Source organism: Canis lupus, chromosome 13, assembly GCF_003254725.2.
Source record: "Canis lupus dingo isolate Sandy chromosome 13, ASM325472v2, whole genome shotgun sequence".
Classification (NCBI taxonomy): domain Eukaryota; kingdom Metazoa; phylum Chordata; class Mammalia; order Carnivora; family Canidae; genus Canis; species Canis lupus.
In genome coordinates this window covers 21,748,671-21,767,228 of record NC_064255.1, presented here as the reverse complement: position 1 = coordinate 21,767,228, position 18,558 = coordinate 21,748,671, and the positions used below count along the sequence as shown (strand labels likewise).

General features: G+C 38.8%; 1 protein-coding gene across 6 annotated transcripts in view; it reads right to left on the bottom strand.

Annotated features, from left to right (window-relative positions):
- TBC1D31 (TBC1 domain family member 31) overlaps positions 1-18,558 on the bottom strand; it is a 68,302-nt gene that overhangs the window by 1,481 nt on the left and 48,263 nt on the right. For all 6 annotated transcript variants that reach the window (XM_025450385.3, XM_049092690.1, XM_049092692.1 and 3 more), the window contains 5 exons: positions 16,004-16,096; positions 10,767-10,907; positions 8,946-9,140; positions 6,616-6,754; positions 993-1,088 (listed from right to left, as the gene is read on the bottom strand). In XM_025450385.3, the coding sequence (XP_025306170.1) occupies positions 993-1,088; positions 6,616-6,754; positions 8,946-9,140; positions 10,767-10,907; positions 16,004-16,096 (664 nt within the window). The remainder of the gene's footprint in view (positions 1-992; positions 1,089-6,615; positions 6,755-8,945; positions 9,141-10,766; positions 10,908-16,003; positions 16,097-18,558) is intronic.

The window sequence follows — 18,558 nt, the reverse complement described above, 5'->3', positions numbered from 1 at the left end:
CCTTGATGGGCTAACGCCGTGACTCTATTTCTGTATCATGTTTCCACCCTGTCCCTTCTAAACAGAAACTTCCAGTGAATCAGGCGGAGGGATTAAAAGTCAGCTAATCACCACGAAACCATTAGTGTCTGGCAGTTCGGCTGCTAGTGGCCCCAGCAGTCCATCACGGCGCCCAGAGCAAACCCACGTTTCCAGTGGCTATTGGACAGAGCCCACCCAGAAGAACAGAGTCAGAAAATTCAAACATGTAATAGCTTTGAAAACTAACGCTCAGATTTTCTTTCCACAGGATGTAAAAACTAGTTGTGAGTATCATTAATTTAGTTAGTGACAGGGGATCCCTGGGTGGCTCAGTAGTTTAGTGCCTGCCGTTGGCCCAGGGCGTGATCCTGGAGTGCTGGGATTGAGTCCGTGTCGGGCTCCCTGCGTGGAGCCTGCTTCTCCCTCTGCCTGTGTCTCTGACTCTCCCTCTCTCTCTGTGTTTCTCAAGAATAAATAAAAACTTAAAAAAATTTTTTTTTTAGTTAGTGACAGACTTCTGCAGGAGCCGGCAGCTGGTTCTCATCAGAGACATCCATCTGGCAAACTTTCTTTGCTTGGTTTTGGTCTGATCCAGTTTTTACCCCAGCTAGACTTTCTGAGAATCTTGCTACCTCCATTTCAGGATTTCCATTATCAATGCCTTGGAAAAATGGTATCAGCATGCTGCAAAAAGAATTCAAGCCACAACCTTGCTTAAATTAAAGATATATATTTATTATTATTATTATTTTTTTTGAGAGAGAGAGATAGACTGTGAGAGAGAGCACGAGCAGAGTGGGGAGGGAGAAGCAGGTACTGTGCCAAGCGGGGAGCCCGACACGGGACTCGATCCCAGGATCCTGGGATCTTTACTTGAGCCGAAGGTAGACGCCCAACCAATTGAGCCACCCAAATGCCCTTAATGCTAAATTTTCAATGCTGGAAGAAATATTTCTTGCTTATCAACTTACGACATGTTGAGGAATCCGCTTCCGAAATGTCATTTAATTGCGAGGTTCTAGACAAACAGGTGGAGACGACCTGTCCATTTTGGTACCTGGGCACTCCTGTTAGAAAAGTGAGGAGATACAGAAGACGTTAGGAGTGAGTGGAAAGCCTTTCTTAATTCAAAATGGTCCCTAGGAAATTACAGTTATGAAAAGCCCGACTTCTATTCTGAGAAGAGTGCTGTCCCCATTAAAGGCAGGGTAAGTGCAGTTCAGAGCTGAAGTTTTGGCGAAATATTTTAAAAACACCTTTAGCTAAAACAAAAAGCCAACAAACAACTCAAAAGTAGAGACGTTAGGACACAGATTCCAAATGTTTCGTGGAAAAGATTATGAAAAACTGATGAGCGAGCCCATCCCCGGTGGCTTCCACAGGGCAGGGCCTCATTGCAGCAACGGAGAGCAAGCGAGAACCAGCAAGAAGCAGACTGGCTACCCTGAAACCTTCCAGAACAGCGAGCAGAGCAGGGTTCCGGCACCGACGGTACCTTCCCCGGTTTTTTAATCAATCATTCTCATCTCATAAGTTATACAGGCCCCTCAGCTCTGTTTTCACTGTTCCCCAACTCCTACAGCTTTTCAGTAAGACACTAAGATCTTTTTTTGATTTTTCATCCTAACAAGAGTCATGACTGTCCCTTTCTACTCCCATCCCTGGAGTCCAAGCCTCCAAGACTCAGGTCCAGACTGTCTGAGTTACACTGACTCATTAAGATGCCTGCTTTTTACCTGATCTCGAGGGCTTTAGCAAATGGTTTTAACTCACAGTTTTAGCTCAATGAGTCATTAAGACTATTTGGGGCTGATTACCAAATGACTAATTTGAACTGGTGTGGGGAAATGGAACGTAAGAGTCATCTTCAAATATCTGAAGGGCTGTCATGAGGCAGAGGTAGTAGATGTAATCTGCATTTGCTCCAAAGAACTGTTTCTAATGAGAGAATTAAAAAAAAAAAAGGCATATTGAATTTTACATAAGGAGACATAGCTTGTAAATATAATACTGGCAGAAATGGAATCAGGTGGTGAGCTCGCCAGCTCCGTAATATCCTGGCATAAACTGTAAAACCACTATTCGCTACTGCGATGTTGCAGATGATTCACACAGTAGATGCTGGTTCTCTGGATCCTTCCACATCTGAGACCTCACTGTCCCTGGTCTCTCATTTGTCCTCCAAGAGCCAGCCTGCCCCTGGCTGTTTACTTCTCCCCCAAGGGCCATGGTGTAAACATTACCTCTGTTCCAGCACCGAATGGTTCCCTTTGCCTACAGCCATGCTTTAAACACTGGCTGAGCAGATTAACCTATGAAATTTTAAAACAAAATTCCAGCTTCCTAGCTTCTATCCTAGATCTACCACATTAATTCACTGTTGATGAGATCCTCAATATGTGGGTTTTTAAAAATCTTCAATTAAAAAAAAATGCTAGAAGTAACACATTTGAACACATAAAGAATAAAGCAAAAACTCAAAATTCCTTTCCTGTACCTTTTGGAGTACAACTTGTTCTTATTCTTCATTTAATGTAATATATTTTATTTTATTTTTTAAAGATTTTATTTATTTATTCATGAGAGACACACACACACACACACACACACAGAGGCAGAGACACAGGCAGAGGGAGAAGCAGGCTCCATGTAGAGAGCCTGACGTGGGACTCGATCCAGAATCTCCAGGATCACATCCTGGGCTGAAGGTGGCGCTAAACCACTGAGTCACTCAGGGATTCCCCAATGTAATATATTTTAAAGCCCCAAAGGGGACTCTTATCAGTTTAAATCAGTATGTATTTGCTGAATTTGTATTAAGGGGACCACAAAATTCAAAAGGAACCAAAGATACAAACTAAAATTCCTCCCTTCTCCTAATGCCAGGTACCAATTTCTTTACCCAGGAGGTAGGCCCCACTGTAGAGTTTCCAGGTCATTCTGCTGTGTAGCCAGGAAGGCAAAGAGGATGTGGCCCACTTCCTGAGCCTGGCACTGAAGGTCCCTCTCCTCTCGCTTTCCAGTGATATCTCTAACTATCCTGCACACGCGTTCTCTGCTCCAGCTGGTCTAACATCTCACCACAGCAGGCAACTTCGGGCCGCTGATTAATCACATCTAACAAGTTCTGTCATGTACAAGCAGAGTTCATGGAGGCTGAAGCTGGTGAATCCACAACAATTATAAAGGAAAGTTCTGTGTGTCTATTTGTATGTGCATGTTTCTGGAAGAGTCTCAGAGGGGTCCACAAACCATAAATGGCTAGAAAACGGTGCACTGGAACAAAATTAAAGATCACCTGGTCTATAATGCTCTCATTTTACAAATGAGGAAACTGAAGACCAGTCACCATTTCTGAATAAATCCAGTGACTCTAGCATCACTTATTTAAACTCTTGTGTTTGGGGGGACCTGGGTGGCTCAGTTGGGTTGGGGTGTCTGCCTTGGGTTCAAGTCATGGTCTCTGGGTCCTGAGATCAAGCCCACATGGGGCTCCATCCTCAGTGGGGCGTCCACTTCTCTCTCTCTCCTTCTGCCTCTCCCCACTGCTTGTATTCTCTCTCTCAAATCAATCAACCAACCAACCAATTAATCTTTAAACTTCTGTGTTCATTTACCATAAAGCTGGGACTAGGATCCAGTGCGCCCCTGCCACCCAATTGGGGATCCTGCACTGCACGCATCATGCAGTCCTCCCTCTGAAGTGTGCTCCCTGTTGCTCCAAGTCCATCCCTTTCTTTAAAGACCTAGTGATTAAAAACCTGGTCCAATGGCCCCACATGATAACAGCATTTACTAACATCTTTTTTTTAAAGTAACAGTTTCATTGAGATGTAATCCACGTACCATAAAATTCACTCCGTTAAAATGCACAGTTCAGTGTTCTCAGTGTATTCAGAGTTGTGCAACCATCACCACTAACTCTAGAGCACTTCCGTCCCCCCAAGTCCTCTACATCCATTAGTAGTACCCTCCCGACCCCCGTGAAAATCAAATGATATGTATTCCTTTATATCTGGCTCCTTAAACTTAGCAGAGTTTTCAAGGTTTATCCATTTACAACATAAATTTGTACTTAATTCCTTTTTATTGCTAAATAAATTTCCATCATATGCACAGGCTAGATTTTGTTGATCCATTCCTCGTTTGATGTATATTCAAGTTATTTATACTTTTCAGCTATTACTAGTAATGACGCTATGCACATTCCTGTCCAGGTTTTTGTATGAACACATTTCTGAGTCTCTTAGGTACACACCTACAAGCGCATCTGCTGGGTCATACAGCCACTCTAGGTTTAACCTACTGAGTAACCACCAGACTATTTCCCAAAGTGGCTGCCATTTTATACTCCCATCAGCACTGTTCCCATTTCTCTCTGATCCTTGTCAATACTTGCTATGTTTGATTATTGTCACGCTAATGAGTATGAAATAGTACCTCATTCTGTTTTTTTATTTGTATTTATTTATTAAAATTTTTTAAAAAAGATTTTATTTATTATTCATTTGAGAGAGAGAGAGTGAGAGAGAGAAAAGCACATAAGCAGGGGGAGAAGCAGATTCCTCACTAAGCTGGGAGCTGACTCAGGGCTTGATCCCAGGACCCTGAGATCATGCCTGAGCCAAAGGCAGATGCTTAATTGACTGAGCCACCCACCCAGGTGCCCGTTTTTTTTGTTTTGTTTTGTTTTGTTTTTTAATTTTTATTTATTTATGATAGTAACAGAGGGAGAGAGAGAGAGAGGCAGAGACACAGGCAGAGGGAGAAGCAGGCTCCATGCACCGAGAGCCCGACGTGGGATTCGATCCCGGGTCTCCAGGATCGCGCCCTGGGCCAAAGGCAGGCGCCAAACCGCTGCGCCACCCAGGGATCCCGGTGCCCCTGTTTTTGTATTTTTAAATTTTTTTCCTCATCGTGGTTTGGTTTATATTATATTATATAAATTATATATCCTATTAACTGATGAAGATAAATATCTTTTCCTGTGTGTACTGTGGCCATGTGTATCTTCTTTGGAGAAATGTATATTCAAATCCTTTGCCCATTTAAAACTCTATGCTAAATATCATTTTATAGGACATAGCTATTCAGCTACAATTTTAAGTTTATGGACATGGGATTTTAGGGGTAGCAAGGGCCATTCACATTGTCTGGAAGGTTCTGTTTTCTAGAAAATACTAAGAATTTCCTTTTCACTGCTAATAAAGATTTGACAATAAGCAAAAATTTTACTTATTTTTAAAGATTTATTTATTTGAGAGAGAGAGCAAGAGAGAGAATGAATGGGGGGGAGGGCAGAGAGCAAGGGAGAGAATCTCAAGCAGACTCCATGCTGAGCATAGTGTCTGATGCAGGGCTCGATCCCATGGCCCTGAGATAATGACCTGAGCGAAAGTCAAGAGTCAGACGCTTAACCCAATGGAGCCATCTAGGTGCACCCCGTTCTTATTAAAAATTTAAATAAATGACCCATCATTGGCACACTCTAATCTGCTTCTTACTTCCTGATGCCTCCATTCTAGGCCCTGAGTGACAAACCAATCCTGAGTGCCTACAATCAAAATGCCATTTTCCTAATTACAGCTGATTATCTCCTAGTGGTAAGAGCAAATGACTCTGATTTCATTTATACACCCTGATTAAGAAAATGAAAAATCCTTACACATTTGCCTTTTGAAAAATGGATGATTATTAACCAAATTATCTCTCATTGGTGAAATTTAGGAAAGTTAAAAAAAATTGAGGTAGCATGGTGAGAAGACCCCAAATATATATATTTTTTTACTTATGGCAGTATAATACCATAAAATTATATACTTCAAATAGGTAAATCAAATAGCTTGTGAATTATTTATCAGTAAGACAGTTTCTAAAAAAAGTAATCCATATACGTTATAAAAGATGGGAAGAGAACAGGGATGCCTGGGTGGCTCAGTGGTTGAGTGTCTGTCTGCTTTTGGCTCAGGTCGTGATCCTGGAGTCCTGGGATTGAGTCCCACATTTGGCTCCCTGCATAGAGCCTGCTTCTCTCTCTGCCTATGTCTCTGCCTCTGTGTCTTTCATGAATAAATAAATAAATAAAATCTTAAAAAAAAAAGATGGAACAATACAAAACGTAGTAAAAAAAAGTTCACTATATTTAAAAATTCTAAGTAATTTAGGTTTTCACTTGATGCCATTGTAAGCCCCACACCAAAACCTAATAGTTATACTAAGTTTCCTTGTGCTACTTTACTGTTTTGAGGACCAGCTATTGGCAAAGCACAAATTTTTACCAAAATAAACTAGAAATAGCACTTTGGGAATAAATGAGATTCCGCTAGATTAAGGAGATGGCAGGAAATAAATCCATGAAATAAAACAGAATTGTACAGAATGGTTGAGAGATTTTTCTTGATTGGAGCTATTTTGTTTGTTTGTTTTTTTTTTAAAACAAGCCCCAGCAACCAAAGAAATGGTGACTAGTGATCACCTTTCAGCTAAGAAATAATTTGAATAAACTACACCTCAGGGATTTATTCATGACAGCAGATCACATCAAATGAATGAATCTGTACTATCAAGAAAAGAAAGGCACTCATGGATACTCACCTTTAGTACATGGATGTTCTGCATGTTCTAAAGCATCATTTATCTCTTTCTGTAGAAACCACTTTCTAGATGCATCTGAGAGAGCTGAAGCTTTCTTTTCTGATTTCAAATGGAAGTCTTTTTCTTCAGCTTCTTGCCACTATATGCAGATAAATGAGAGAAAATAAAAATCACCAAAAATTGGGGTAATGTCAGTTTCTACAGTGAAATAAGCCCTTTCTGTTTACTTCACTTCCTTTGGAGTCCATGGCATGTAGGATCTGTTTGGTTTCAGGGAAACTTGAGTGCCTGTCTTTGCCCAGGACTGCTGAAGACCCTAAAAGACAGAGGCACTTCTCAGGTAGCACTCAGGACTTCAGGGTGCCAAAATGCACAGATAGGTGTCTCCTGTCTTTGGAATAACAAGTCATTTCAATACATTTCAAATGTCAAATCTTAAGAGATTAAGCAGCTTTTTAAAATTCATGACAATGGTCTTACTTAATTTGAATGCTATCCCTTAATATTAAAATCTACAATGTGCAGAGAATGAATTCTTTGCCCAGTTCTGGTATTTACACCAACCATGGGGAAGTAAAGGAATTTCTATTAACCCTTGCTTTCTCTTTCCTACAGTGAGAAAAGGATTATCTCAAAATTAGCTCAAGGGCAATTACAATAATCCCTTTAAGATATCATACAACCCCTAAAGTTCGTCAGTGTTCCATGCTGCAGCTCTTCTATGCAAACACACATACGATTTTTATGTTAGAGAATTGCTAAAGCAGAAAATAACAGAACTTTAAAGAATCATTAGGGCTAGGAAGGACCACAGAAATCCAGTTCTTTCCTGTTACTGAGGAGGAGGGGAGGATCCTCAGGATCCTCAGGTTGAGGACCAAGGATACCAGATACAAAGGAGGATCTCTGTAAAACAGGGAAACTCCTCACAGTGATTCTGAGTCTACTCTTATCTATACCATTTTACTCAATGAAGAGCAGCATCGAATCTGGCACACTCTAGAGCTGATGTCAGCAACCCTTGAAGACATGGACCTCCACCATAACTTTCCCGAGGAGAATAGCCGCAGGGGGCACTCAAAGTGTTCTCAGGGCCACGTACCCCTCAGATGGGGTAGCAGGAACATGAACAGGAGTAGTGACTTGAAGGAAATATATTATAAAAAGCTTTCAGAGTAGATATCACGATAGAGCAGCCTGAAAAGGAACGCACCCCAGCCAGTTATCTACTTCCTGATTTCTCCCTAGCTCTTCAGTGTCATTAGGGAGGCCTGCTTTGTCTGCAGTAAGATCTGTAGAGCGTGGGTGCCAGAGCTGCTCACGGGATCAACCAAAGGACACATTTGTGTAACATGACATAAACTCTTAGGCTCCTCCTTAAAATCCATTCTCTAATTCTTTTATGGGAAAAGAACTCTAAATTTATTTGGGATGATGATGCTCCCTGCTAAAAATACCATATTTCCCAACATCCTTCGCAGGCAAATTGTAGCTAGAAATGTGACACGGGACTTCTGGAAAGGAATTATAGAGTTGTCTCAGCTGAGAGTTGGACCTTTATACGTCTGCCCTACTTTCTTCTTGCTGCTGGAATGCATATGTGATCACTGGAAGTGCAGCAGTCATATTGGGACGGTAAGCTATCCTTGAGAAAGACAGTTGTACACCAGGAAAGGAAGCAACACAGAAAGACTGAAGGGGCCACTTTCCCTAATGACCTTGGAGTCAGGAAAGCAACTCTGGACTTCCTACCTCCAGACTTCTTTCATGTGAAAAAGTAAAACACTTCCATCTTGCTTATAGTCACTATTAGTTCGGCTTTTGTTAGTAGCAGTTACATATAATTCCTAACTGTTTAAATATCGTTAACATTTTAATAATCAAGAATTAGGTAATGTTAGGGATGCCTGGGTGGCTCAGTGGTTGAGCATCTGCCTTTGGCTCGGGGCGTGATCCCGGGGTTCTGGGATCAAGTTCCACATCAGGTTCCCTGCATGGAACCTGCTTCTCCCTCTGCCTATGTCTCTGCCTCTCTCTGTCTCTCATGAATTAATAAATAAAATCTTTAAAAAAATAGGTAATGTTAGTAATATTATCCCATCAGCCAGAACAAATCCACTGCAGGAAGCTGAGAAGTTGAGAGGCACTAATGTAATGCCTAGTCATTTTCGGTATCATGTTAGATTTCTTCTCTGTAAATAACCTATTAAAACTAGATTATTTTTAAGATCTTATTTATCCAAATTTATCTGGTTTGATGCTTTTGTCATTTGATGATGTAATATTTCAAAACTCAAATGATAACAAAAAGTTTGTGACACCGTTCTTACCTTTTTAGCTTCCTCCCCCATCATTGAGTTTAATACTTCTGTTTCTTTCCGTCTGTTTTCCCGAAGGAGTCTGGCCACTTCCTGGTAACACTCGCTTCGCTGCAGATCGTCACATCTTTGTTTATGTAAAGCTTGAATTCGCCAGTCTGCATTTAGACACGCTTGCTCAGCTTTTGCCAAATTTTCTTCAATTAACTAAGAAATATTTACAAATTTCAGAAACAAGGTCAGATTATATATAAAATACAGTATATCCATTCAATGCATTCAAGTGTCTAGGGGAACTTTTTTTTTTTTTTTTTTTTAGGATTTATTTATTTGAGAGAGAGAGAGGGAGAGAAAGAGCGTGGCAGGGAGACAGAAGGAGAGAGAGAATCTTAAGCAGACTCTTCACTGAGCATGGAGCCCGAAGTGGGGCTTGATCTCATGACCCAGAGATCATGTGAGCTGAAACCAAGAGTCAAACTGACTCCCAAACTGACTGAGCCACTCAGGCACCCCTCCGGTACCTGTTTGTAACCCTGGCTGCATATTAGAATCACCTCACAGTGTTTAAAACAAACTGGATGCTGAGTATCCAGGACCCAGCACAAACCAATTATATCAATCTCTGGGGTAGCAGGATATTAAAACTTTTTTACAAAGATAATTCTAATGTATAGTCAAGGTTGAGAATTTCAAGGTTAGGTAATAAGGGGGATTAAACAATTTCCATGTTTCAACCTTTTGAAAAGGAGTCAGAAGAGCCCATTCTTACACTGTGGACAAAAGCCTATAAGGAAAAATAAATGGTAGGCTATTCCAGTGGGATCACCTAAGGGACTGTTATTGAACAGAAGGTAGGGAAACATTACACTATTCCTGGCTTTGGACCAGGGCCAGGCCTTGCTACAGACTCATTTAGAATTTTGTTAACTGGATAATAGAGAAAGTTCTTTCCGGAAGTTCTCAAATTCTATTTCAATTCATGTAAGCCAGCATTTCTGAAAGGGTACTCCACAGAAATTCTACAAAATAAGTTTGGGAAATTTTCTTAAAGATTCACAATGTATCATATCCTCAAATTTGGCAGGAAAAAAGCCCCTAAATTTAAACAGCACTGCTGGGGTGGCTCAGTCAGTTGAGCATCTGCCTTCGGCTCAGGTCATAATCTTAGGGTCCTGGAATGGAGCCTCTTGTAGCAGCCTGAAAAGGAACACACCCCAGCCAGTTATCTACTTCCTGATTTCTCCCTAGCTCTTCAGTGTCATCAGGGAGCCCTGATGCTTCTCCCTCTCCCTTTCCCTCTCCCCCTCACTTGTGCTTTCTCTCACTTTCTCTCAAATAAATAAAATCTTTAAAAAACAAAAAACCCAAAGCACCTCTAATACTTATTGCCACTCCCCATTTTATTGTGTCATAGTTATTAATATTCTACAGAACCTACTTTGGAAATGCTGGCTTATATATACCAGGCAAAGACCTGATGTTTTGTAACTAATTTACTCAGGGACAATTTCTGAGACATTAACACAGTGGGTTTGTATTTATAACGTTACTATTTCCCTCGTATTTTCTTCTAAGTCTTAAAATTCTCAAAGACTATAAAAGATACATGTTTATGTCTGGCAGTGAAGTGAGTGACCTGTAAAAATAATGTGAGATTCTAGGAATTGTGATAACTGAAACAAAGAAATGAATTAACTCAACTTCACAGAGCGCGATTGTGAATTTCTTCTTTTGAAAGGATGACTGATGGGGGCAGGGAAAAAATAAATACATAAAAGGATGACAGATGGGGATTCCTCCCCCCTCTATATGCTAGATTTGCCATATTTTTACCTTGTGAGTTTTTTGGTTCTGAGTTTGACCGGTTTCTATCAGTTTATGAAACATATGTTCTTCAAGATCCACTTTTCGTCTGTAGGCATCTGTATCTTCTCTCATTTCTTTTGCAACAGCTTCCTGATTTCTAATAAGATTCTGTTAAAAAAAAGCATTTGTAAAAAAAAAAATCTATAGAATATATATAGATTATATCTATATAACAACGCTAGAACAAATCTATATAATAATGCTAGAACACAAAATGACTTTTTTCCCCTTTAATACTAGCACACAAATAAAAAATTGTAGTTCTCTAGTTTTCAAAGACAAAAGCAAACAGAAGTGACATCAGTGACAATACAAGAAAGGACTTCTGAAAATTCTCTCATCCAAAAAAGTACTAAGAACACTGGTAAAATCAATTTTTTCAGAACTCTGGAAACTAACCAAAGGCTTACAGCAATTTGGGGAGCATTCACTCATAAAAATGGCTGAATCTTGGTAAAAAGAATAAGCCTTAGGGCATTTTTAAGTTGCATTATTCCTAGTCCCACCCCACCCCTTAGCTCTGCATTAGCCTTGAAAACCAGCAGCCTGGCAGCCTGTGGAAGGGGCAAGATGGACTAGGAGCTCCTTCAAACTCCCATTCTCCCATGATTGTCACCATTTGACCTATTTGCTGATTTTGGAAGAACTCTCTTCCAAGGCTGTCTTTATTTGTCCTTATTAAGAACTCATTACTTTGAACAGTCTTTTCCCTGGGGACATTTGCTGAAAAACATCAGAGGAACCTGTTGAACATCTTGGCTGTCTTGGGCAGTAGATCTCAGTGCAAACCATAAGTTAATCAAAAGGCTTTACAGAAAAAGTTGGAGAAGCAGATGTCTGCTGGGGACTTTGAAAAGCTCTGATAGATTCCTAGGACCCTAAAAGTCCATATGCATGTGTAAGGCTGTATATATGCCAAGGGCTATGTGAATGCTCAGATCTGAGAAGGTCCTGAGCTTTCAAGTCTGGTGAACTGAGGTATTGCACAGTCAGGAAGTGAAATCTAAGAGTTCTGAACTACGTAGCTAAATGTTGAAGGCATGGTCCAACACAGTGCACACAGAGTCCCTTGGCAAAGACTAGGAGCTAATTGGTTCAGGCAACTAAGGAAATCTCTATATAGTCACTAGAACTGAGTTAAGACTTTAATTGAATTCTATAAATTAAACTTTACAGATTTAATTCAGAAAAGTCATTAAGAGACAAGAAACCCTGAGGTGGGAGGAGAATCTGATTTTCAGAACTGCCACATTATTTTAAAAGACCTAGTTTTCTTTTCTTTTTTTAAAGATTTGAGAGAGAGAGAAGAGGGGCAGAAGGAGAAGCTGAGTTCCCACTGAGCAGGGAGCCTGAGTTGGGCTCAATCCCAAGACCCTGAGATCATGACCTGAGCCAAAGAGGTGTTTATGCTTAACTGAGCCACCCAGGTGCCCCTAAAATATATAGTTTTCGACAAAAAATTATATGAGATATTAAAAACCAACAGTTTCTCTCTCTCCAAAGAGCACCATAAAAATGGCCAATAAACATGAAAGCATCACTATGACTAGCATCATCAGTCATTAAAAAATGCAAATCAAAACCACACGATACCGCTATATACGCACTAGTATGGCTTTTATCAAAAGGACAGACAATAACAATTGTTGACAAGAATGTACAGAAATGAGAATTCTACACTCCTAGGTATATATCTAAGATAATAGAAAATGTATGTTCAAACAAAAAGCTGTATGTGAATGTTCACAGCAGTGTGACCTATCATAGCCAAAAAGTGGAAACAACCCAAATCTCCACAGAATGTGGTTTTATCCATATGACAGAATATTATTCGGCCACAAAAAGGAATGAAGTACTAACTCAGGATGCTACATGTATAAACCTTGAAAACATTATGCTACATGAAAGAAAACAGTCACAAAAGACTATACATTGTATGATTGCATGCACTTACATGAAATGTCAGAATAGGCAAATCCATAGAGATAGAGAATAAAATAAGTGCTTGCCAGAGTCAGGAGAATGAGTGCTAATGAGTGCAGTGGTTGTAGGGAAGGACAGCAAACAATATTCATGAATATTTAAGTTAAAAAAGCAAACTACTAATTGTATGTACCAAATAATCTCACTTGATGATATTAGCAGTTATTTCCCAATTTATTTTATTTTATTTATTATTTTTTTTATTTCCCAATTTAGAGATTTATTCTAGTTTTCCAATGATCTACTGGCAACATAATTACCTTCATAATGAAAAATAAAAATGTTTATAATTATATGCAGAGAAGATATTTGTATGAAGAAGTTTATTGCCAAAACCTGTAAACTACTTAAGCACCCAACAACAGAAAATAGATTTAAATAAGTTATAGTTCATCAATATCTATTACAAATGACAATACCAAGATATGGAGTCATTTAGAAAAAGGATTTTATTAAGTAAAAAAGAAAAGAATACAGAATCTTAGTTACTCCACAAGAGGTAAAACAATGTATATGCAGAGATTAGGAGGAAAACAATGGACATTTACAAACAGTAGAGGAAGGAAGACAGGGTGGTGATTTAAAGAATCAGGGGAAGGAAGTTGTCGATTCATTTTGTCAAAGTGTAGAGCGTTTTTGGCCAAGGGGCAATGATGGGAAATTAATAATACTCGCCCAGCTGGTGCCCATCTGTGTAGTAAAGGGGTAACTCAGTAGCCTGAATTATTCAAATCCTGCACATTCCAAAGAAAAGATTAGCCCTTGACCAGCTCTAAACCCCTGGAATACCCTGTCTGATAAGGGTATCTCTATATATGTGGGGTCTTGGGCTCTGCTAGATGTTAATAATGTGACTTATGGTAGGAGCCTTGGGTCACCCTTATCAGCCTGACCTCTGCAGAGCAAGTAAGGAGGGTCAGCCATGTACCCACTCCATGCCTGTTGGCAGTACTCTGTTGTCATACATCCTTGCTGGCAAAATTAAGCACTATCTGTATGACTCCACTGGGAAAGGACAAGGGGAAGCTTGTGCCTATTCTCTCCTGGACTCTACCCTAGGTGCCTTTTACCATTGCTGAGGCGTTTTGTTGTTGTTTAAGTAATCTCTATACCCATTGTGGGGCTCAAACTCATGACCCTGAGATCAAGAGTTGCATGTTCCACTGACTGAACGAGCCAGGTGCCCCCTATCTTTGTTGAATTTATTCTGTATCCTTCCACTGTAATAAACCATAACCATGAGTATAACAATTCTGAGTTCTGTGAGTCCTTCTAGCAAATCACTGAACCTTAGGATAGTCTTGGGGACTCCTGTCACTGACATATAGATATTAATTCATTTAATTCTCACAGCAGTCTTGGCAAGGGTGGTCCTACACCAAGTAGAAAGTACATGTGCTTGAGAGAGACCAAGAGAAATGCAGAAATTGGACTTGATGAAGCAGGGTCCTAGGAGATGAAGGAGATGGATTCAGGATCAGAGGTCAGTATGTGCTTGTTTGTGCTTCATTTTATTCTTTTTTTTTTTTTTTTTTGCTTCATTTTATTCTTTTGTTAATTTTTTAAATTCAAATTAGATATACATGGGATATTGAGCATATATTTCCAATAAGAGTCATCACAATATTGTCTGTTTTCTGGGATATAGTTTGTTTACAAATAGACGCAGTTAATCAAACTAATGTAAGAGCTAAGTTTGGCAGATAAAATATTAATTACTAAAATTGATGAAAAAGGCAGGAGCTGCACATCCGAATCTAACAGACCAGATAAAGTTCATGATTTTATGAATTAGTTTTATTGAGTAGGCTCAGTCTTCTCTAACTCTATTAGTTTGCTTAATAAATACTTTCCTCAAAAGAGGGCAAAAATGATGATGATATGTAGAAAGAAACTCAGTGTCACTTGTAGGGCATTCCTGTCCAAAGCACTTAAGTTGAATCTTATCATAAGGAAACAACAAACATCAACTGAGGGACAGTCTACAAAATATCTGGCCAAATGCTTCAAAAATATCAAGTTATAAAGACAGACTCATGAGTGGTGCCAACATAAAGGAGACTAAAAGAGACATGACAACTGAAAAAAATGAATCATCTGAGATTTTCTTTTGCACTAAAGGACATTTTTACAACTGATAAAATAGATAACAATAATATGTTCATTTCCTGATTTTGATAATTGTTTTGTGGTCATGCGATAAATATTCCTTAGTCTTAAGAAATATACACTGAAGCATTTAGGGGTGAAGGGGTATCAAGGCATAGACAGGAAGGGAAGGATAATGCTAATTTAACAAGATGTTAATATTTGATTCAATATTTCTGAGAGAAACATATTTGGAAATTCTTAGTATTTTTCTTGCAAATTTTCTGCTAATTCTGAAATCATGCTCCATTGGTGCCACCACCCATCTCCCCAAAGAAAAAACAGGGAAAAAGTAAACTTAGGTTTGGCCTAAATGAATTGAATCTAATTCAAAATCACAGGAGACCTAGCCAGTGTGTAAATCCCTGGCTCAATTCTAGAAGTAGTTCAGTGTGGAACTCAAAATATGTTGCAGATACAAATGGAGGACATATGTTTTAAAACTCATTTAATGTGAACAATCATATGTTACCTGTTACATATTTGCAGTTATCACTGACTTCAAAATCTCACTTTAAGAGGGCTGAAGGAAGTGAAAACTTATGGTTTCAACGTTAAATAAATGCATAACAAAATGCTTTTCCCAAATAATAAATATTTATATTAACAAAACTCTTTTTTCCACTGTCTTGGAAACTCAATTATATATTCTAAGTAGATACTTGATAATCTAATTCCAGAGAATTCAAATTAAAAGTACTTTACAAGCTCTTGTCTGATTTACTTTACTTATAAAGATCCTTGTGAAGTACTAGGTTAATTTAGTAGTCACTATCACATAGATGGGAGAAAACTTAGTAAGTTGGTGGAAGATCCTAAGGCAAAATCTGGGGCTTACATCTGGTACGTCAGACACTAGACCAAGTCGCTAAGAGAAACATGAGTTAAAGCATTACAACAAACTGTACATTCAGACATTCTGGCTACCTTACAATCCTGGATGACACTATATTCTGCTTAAAAGAAAAAAAAAAAAACAAATAAAATGAGCATTATGAAATCATGAATAAATACAATCTAAAAAGAGTTTGTATAAACCCTGCTTCTCCCATGGTGGAAACAGATAATTATACCTTCTCATAAAGTCTTTTTTGTGATTCAAGTTCCAGATGTCTCATTTCTAGGTCTTTGGCTGTAGTAGCAATTTCTCGATCTCTCATGTGTACCTATGGCCAAACAACAGTGTGAACACCAAAAAGAACTGACAAGATAATTTCTGTTTAACAGCTTTAGTAATCTTATAATCCAAATAACCCACTAAAAGTATTTAAAATAAAAAGTATTGGGTTTTTGATACCAGAGTAATTGATAGTCTATTACTATTCATTGCAGAATCTAGGAATAATGTCTAAGTTAAAGTTAAGCTTAATTTTCTAAAAAGGAAAGTACAATTACCATATGCTCATCTACCCAGACTGCAAGAACAGATGGCAGCTCTTACCACACCATATCAGCCAATATTATGAGTAAGAAAAACTTGAGCAATTTAAATTTGCAGTGGTTAAACGTATAGAATGTTTAATCTTATTAAATATAACATTATTTAATGTTCTTTTTGAATAAATGCTTATACTTAAAAAAATTTTTTTTTTAAGATTTCTTTATTTTGGGGGATGAGGGGAAGGGCAGAGGGAGAGAACCTCAAGCAGACTGCCTGCTGAGCATGGTGCCTGACACAGGGCTTGATCCCATGACCCTGAGATCATGACCTGAGCCGAAATCAAGAGTCACCTAGGTGCCTGTAAGTGACTGTACTTTTATAAATTCAGTTTGGCAAAGAGTAACTCCAATTTTAAATGTGCTCTGCTTGGACTTAGCTAATTTAAAGTCTACCTTTCTTCAGATTTTGATTATGTGGAAGCTTTTTACACTTATACATGAGAGGATTTGAATAAGGGCCTCTTTAGGTGGCTAGAAAATATTAGGAGAGGTCTTAAATGAATACTTGGCTGCTTAAAGTCCCCATTTTTTAGGAGAGATATGTGTTTTAGAAATAAAACCAATGACATCAGTTATCAAACCCCATTCGTTTATTCAGTAAACATTTAAGAATTGCATTACTATTTGTATGTGTAAGTATTAGACATTGTAAAGAGATCAAATACCTATTACTGGAGAAACAGAGTAAAAATGAAAATACGGTGGGACATACAAGGACATGCATCTGAGAAGTAAATAAATCACTGACCGGTGACCAGTTCAACTTAGGAAGGTTACTGGGAAAGCCAACGAGGTCAAAAGTGGGGATGCTCAAGTTTATGAAACAAGAATAGTAAAAATTCTAATAGGTGGAAGAGAGGTTTGGCATAGTTAATAATGTGTTTTAGGAATTTCAATTAGAGAAGCTCTTTTGCTTAGACATACAAATAGCTTAGTGCCAGAGCAACCACAGATCAACTCTGCTTACTGCTAATGGATGTGCAGTCACTTGAATGTGTCACTGTGGACTTAAACAGTTTCCCTGCTGGTGCCTGCACGGGGAGCAGAAAAGCTCTGGCAGTTTAGCAGGGTCAGAGCTCATGAACAGAATAGGGAGATGAAGAATAGGAGGCTGGAAGGGTAAGCAGAGGCCAGGTCATATGAACTGAAAGGACTTTACAGGATTCTTTGACAAAAAATTGCCTTCACTATCTCAAAGAGTTTGGAATAAAGAGGTCAGAGTTTGTTCTAAGCCTGTACTACTTTTGGAGAAGAATATATGCTTTTCTAGAATAATGAATTATCAACCTCATTTATTCACTGAGATCATGAAAAGGAAACATAGCTTTCAAAACCCAATTTAAAATTCACTGGCTTTAAATAAAACAAAGGTATTATCTCATGCTATAGAAGAGATGATAGATTTCTAATACAGATGAATGCAAAATACTTTCAAAATACTTTTTTTCAATACTGAAAAAATACTTAGTATTTGACCAAAACTAGGTTTAAAACTCCCTAAATGAGACTATAAATTCAATGCAATCCTAATAATCCTAATAAAAGTGCTGCTAGGATGGGGTGAGGTAGAGATCTGGAAAGAAAAAGTGATATGATTCTCAAACTCCATTTAAAATGATACACATTTGGGCAGCCCCAGTGGCTCAGCGGTTTAGCGCTGCCTTTGGTCCAGGGCATGATCCTAGAGTCCCGTGTCGGGCTCCCTGAATGGAGCCTGCTTCTCCCTCTGCCTGTATTTCTGTCTCTCTCTCTCTCTCTCTCTCTCTCTGTGTCTCATGAATAAATAAATAAAATATTTAAAATAAATAAATAAAATGATACACATTTGAGAATACTGCAGAATATCCTGAAAAGGTGAACTTATAGTGGGAATGAGGCCCACTAGTTAGGAAAACACTCCGAAACTGTCATTCAGTGTGGTGCTGGCTTAGGAGCAGACACAGCAATGGAGGAGATACGATATATAAGGGGATTTAACACTGAATAAACCATCAGTTGGCAAATGACTTTGTTCATCAACAAATGGGTGTGACTATTCCAATAAAACTTTATTTATGGATACTGAAATAGGAATTTCATGCTTTTAAAAATGTCACATAAGGGCAGCCTGGGTGGCTTAGGTGGCTTAGTGCTGCCTTCGGCCTAGGACGTGATCCTAGAGACCCGGGATGGAGTCCCACGTCAGGTT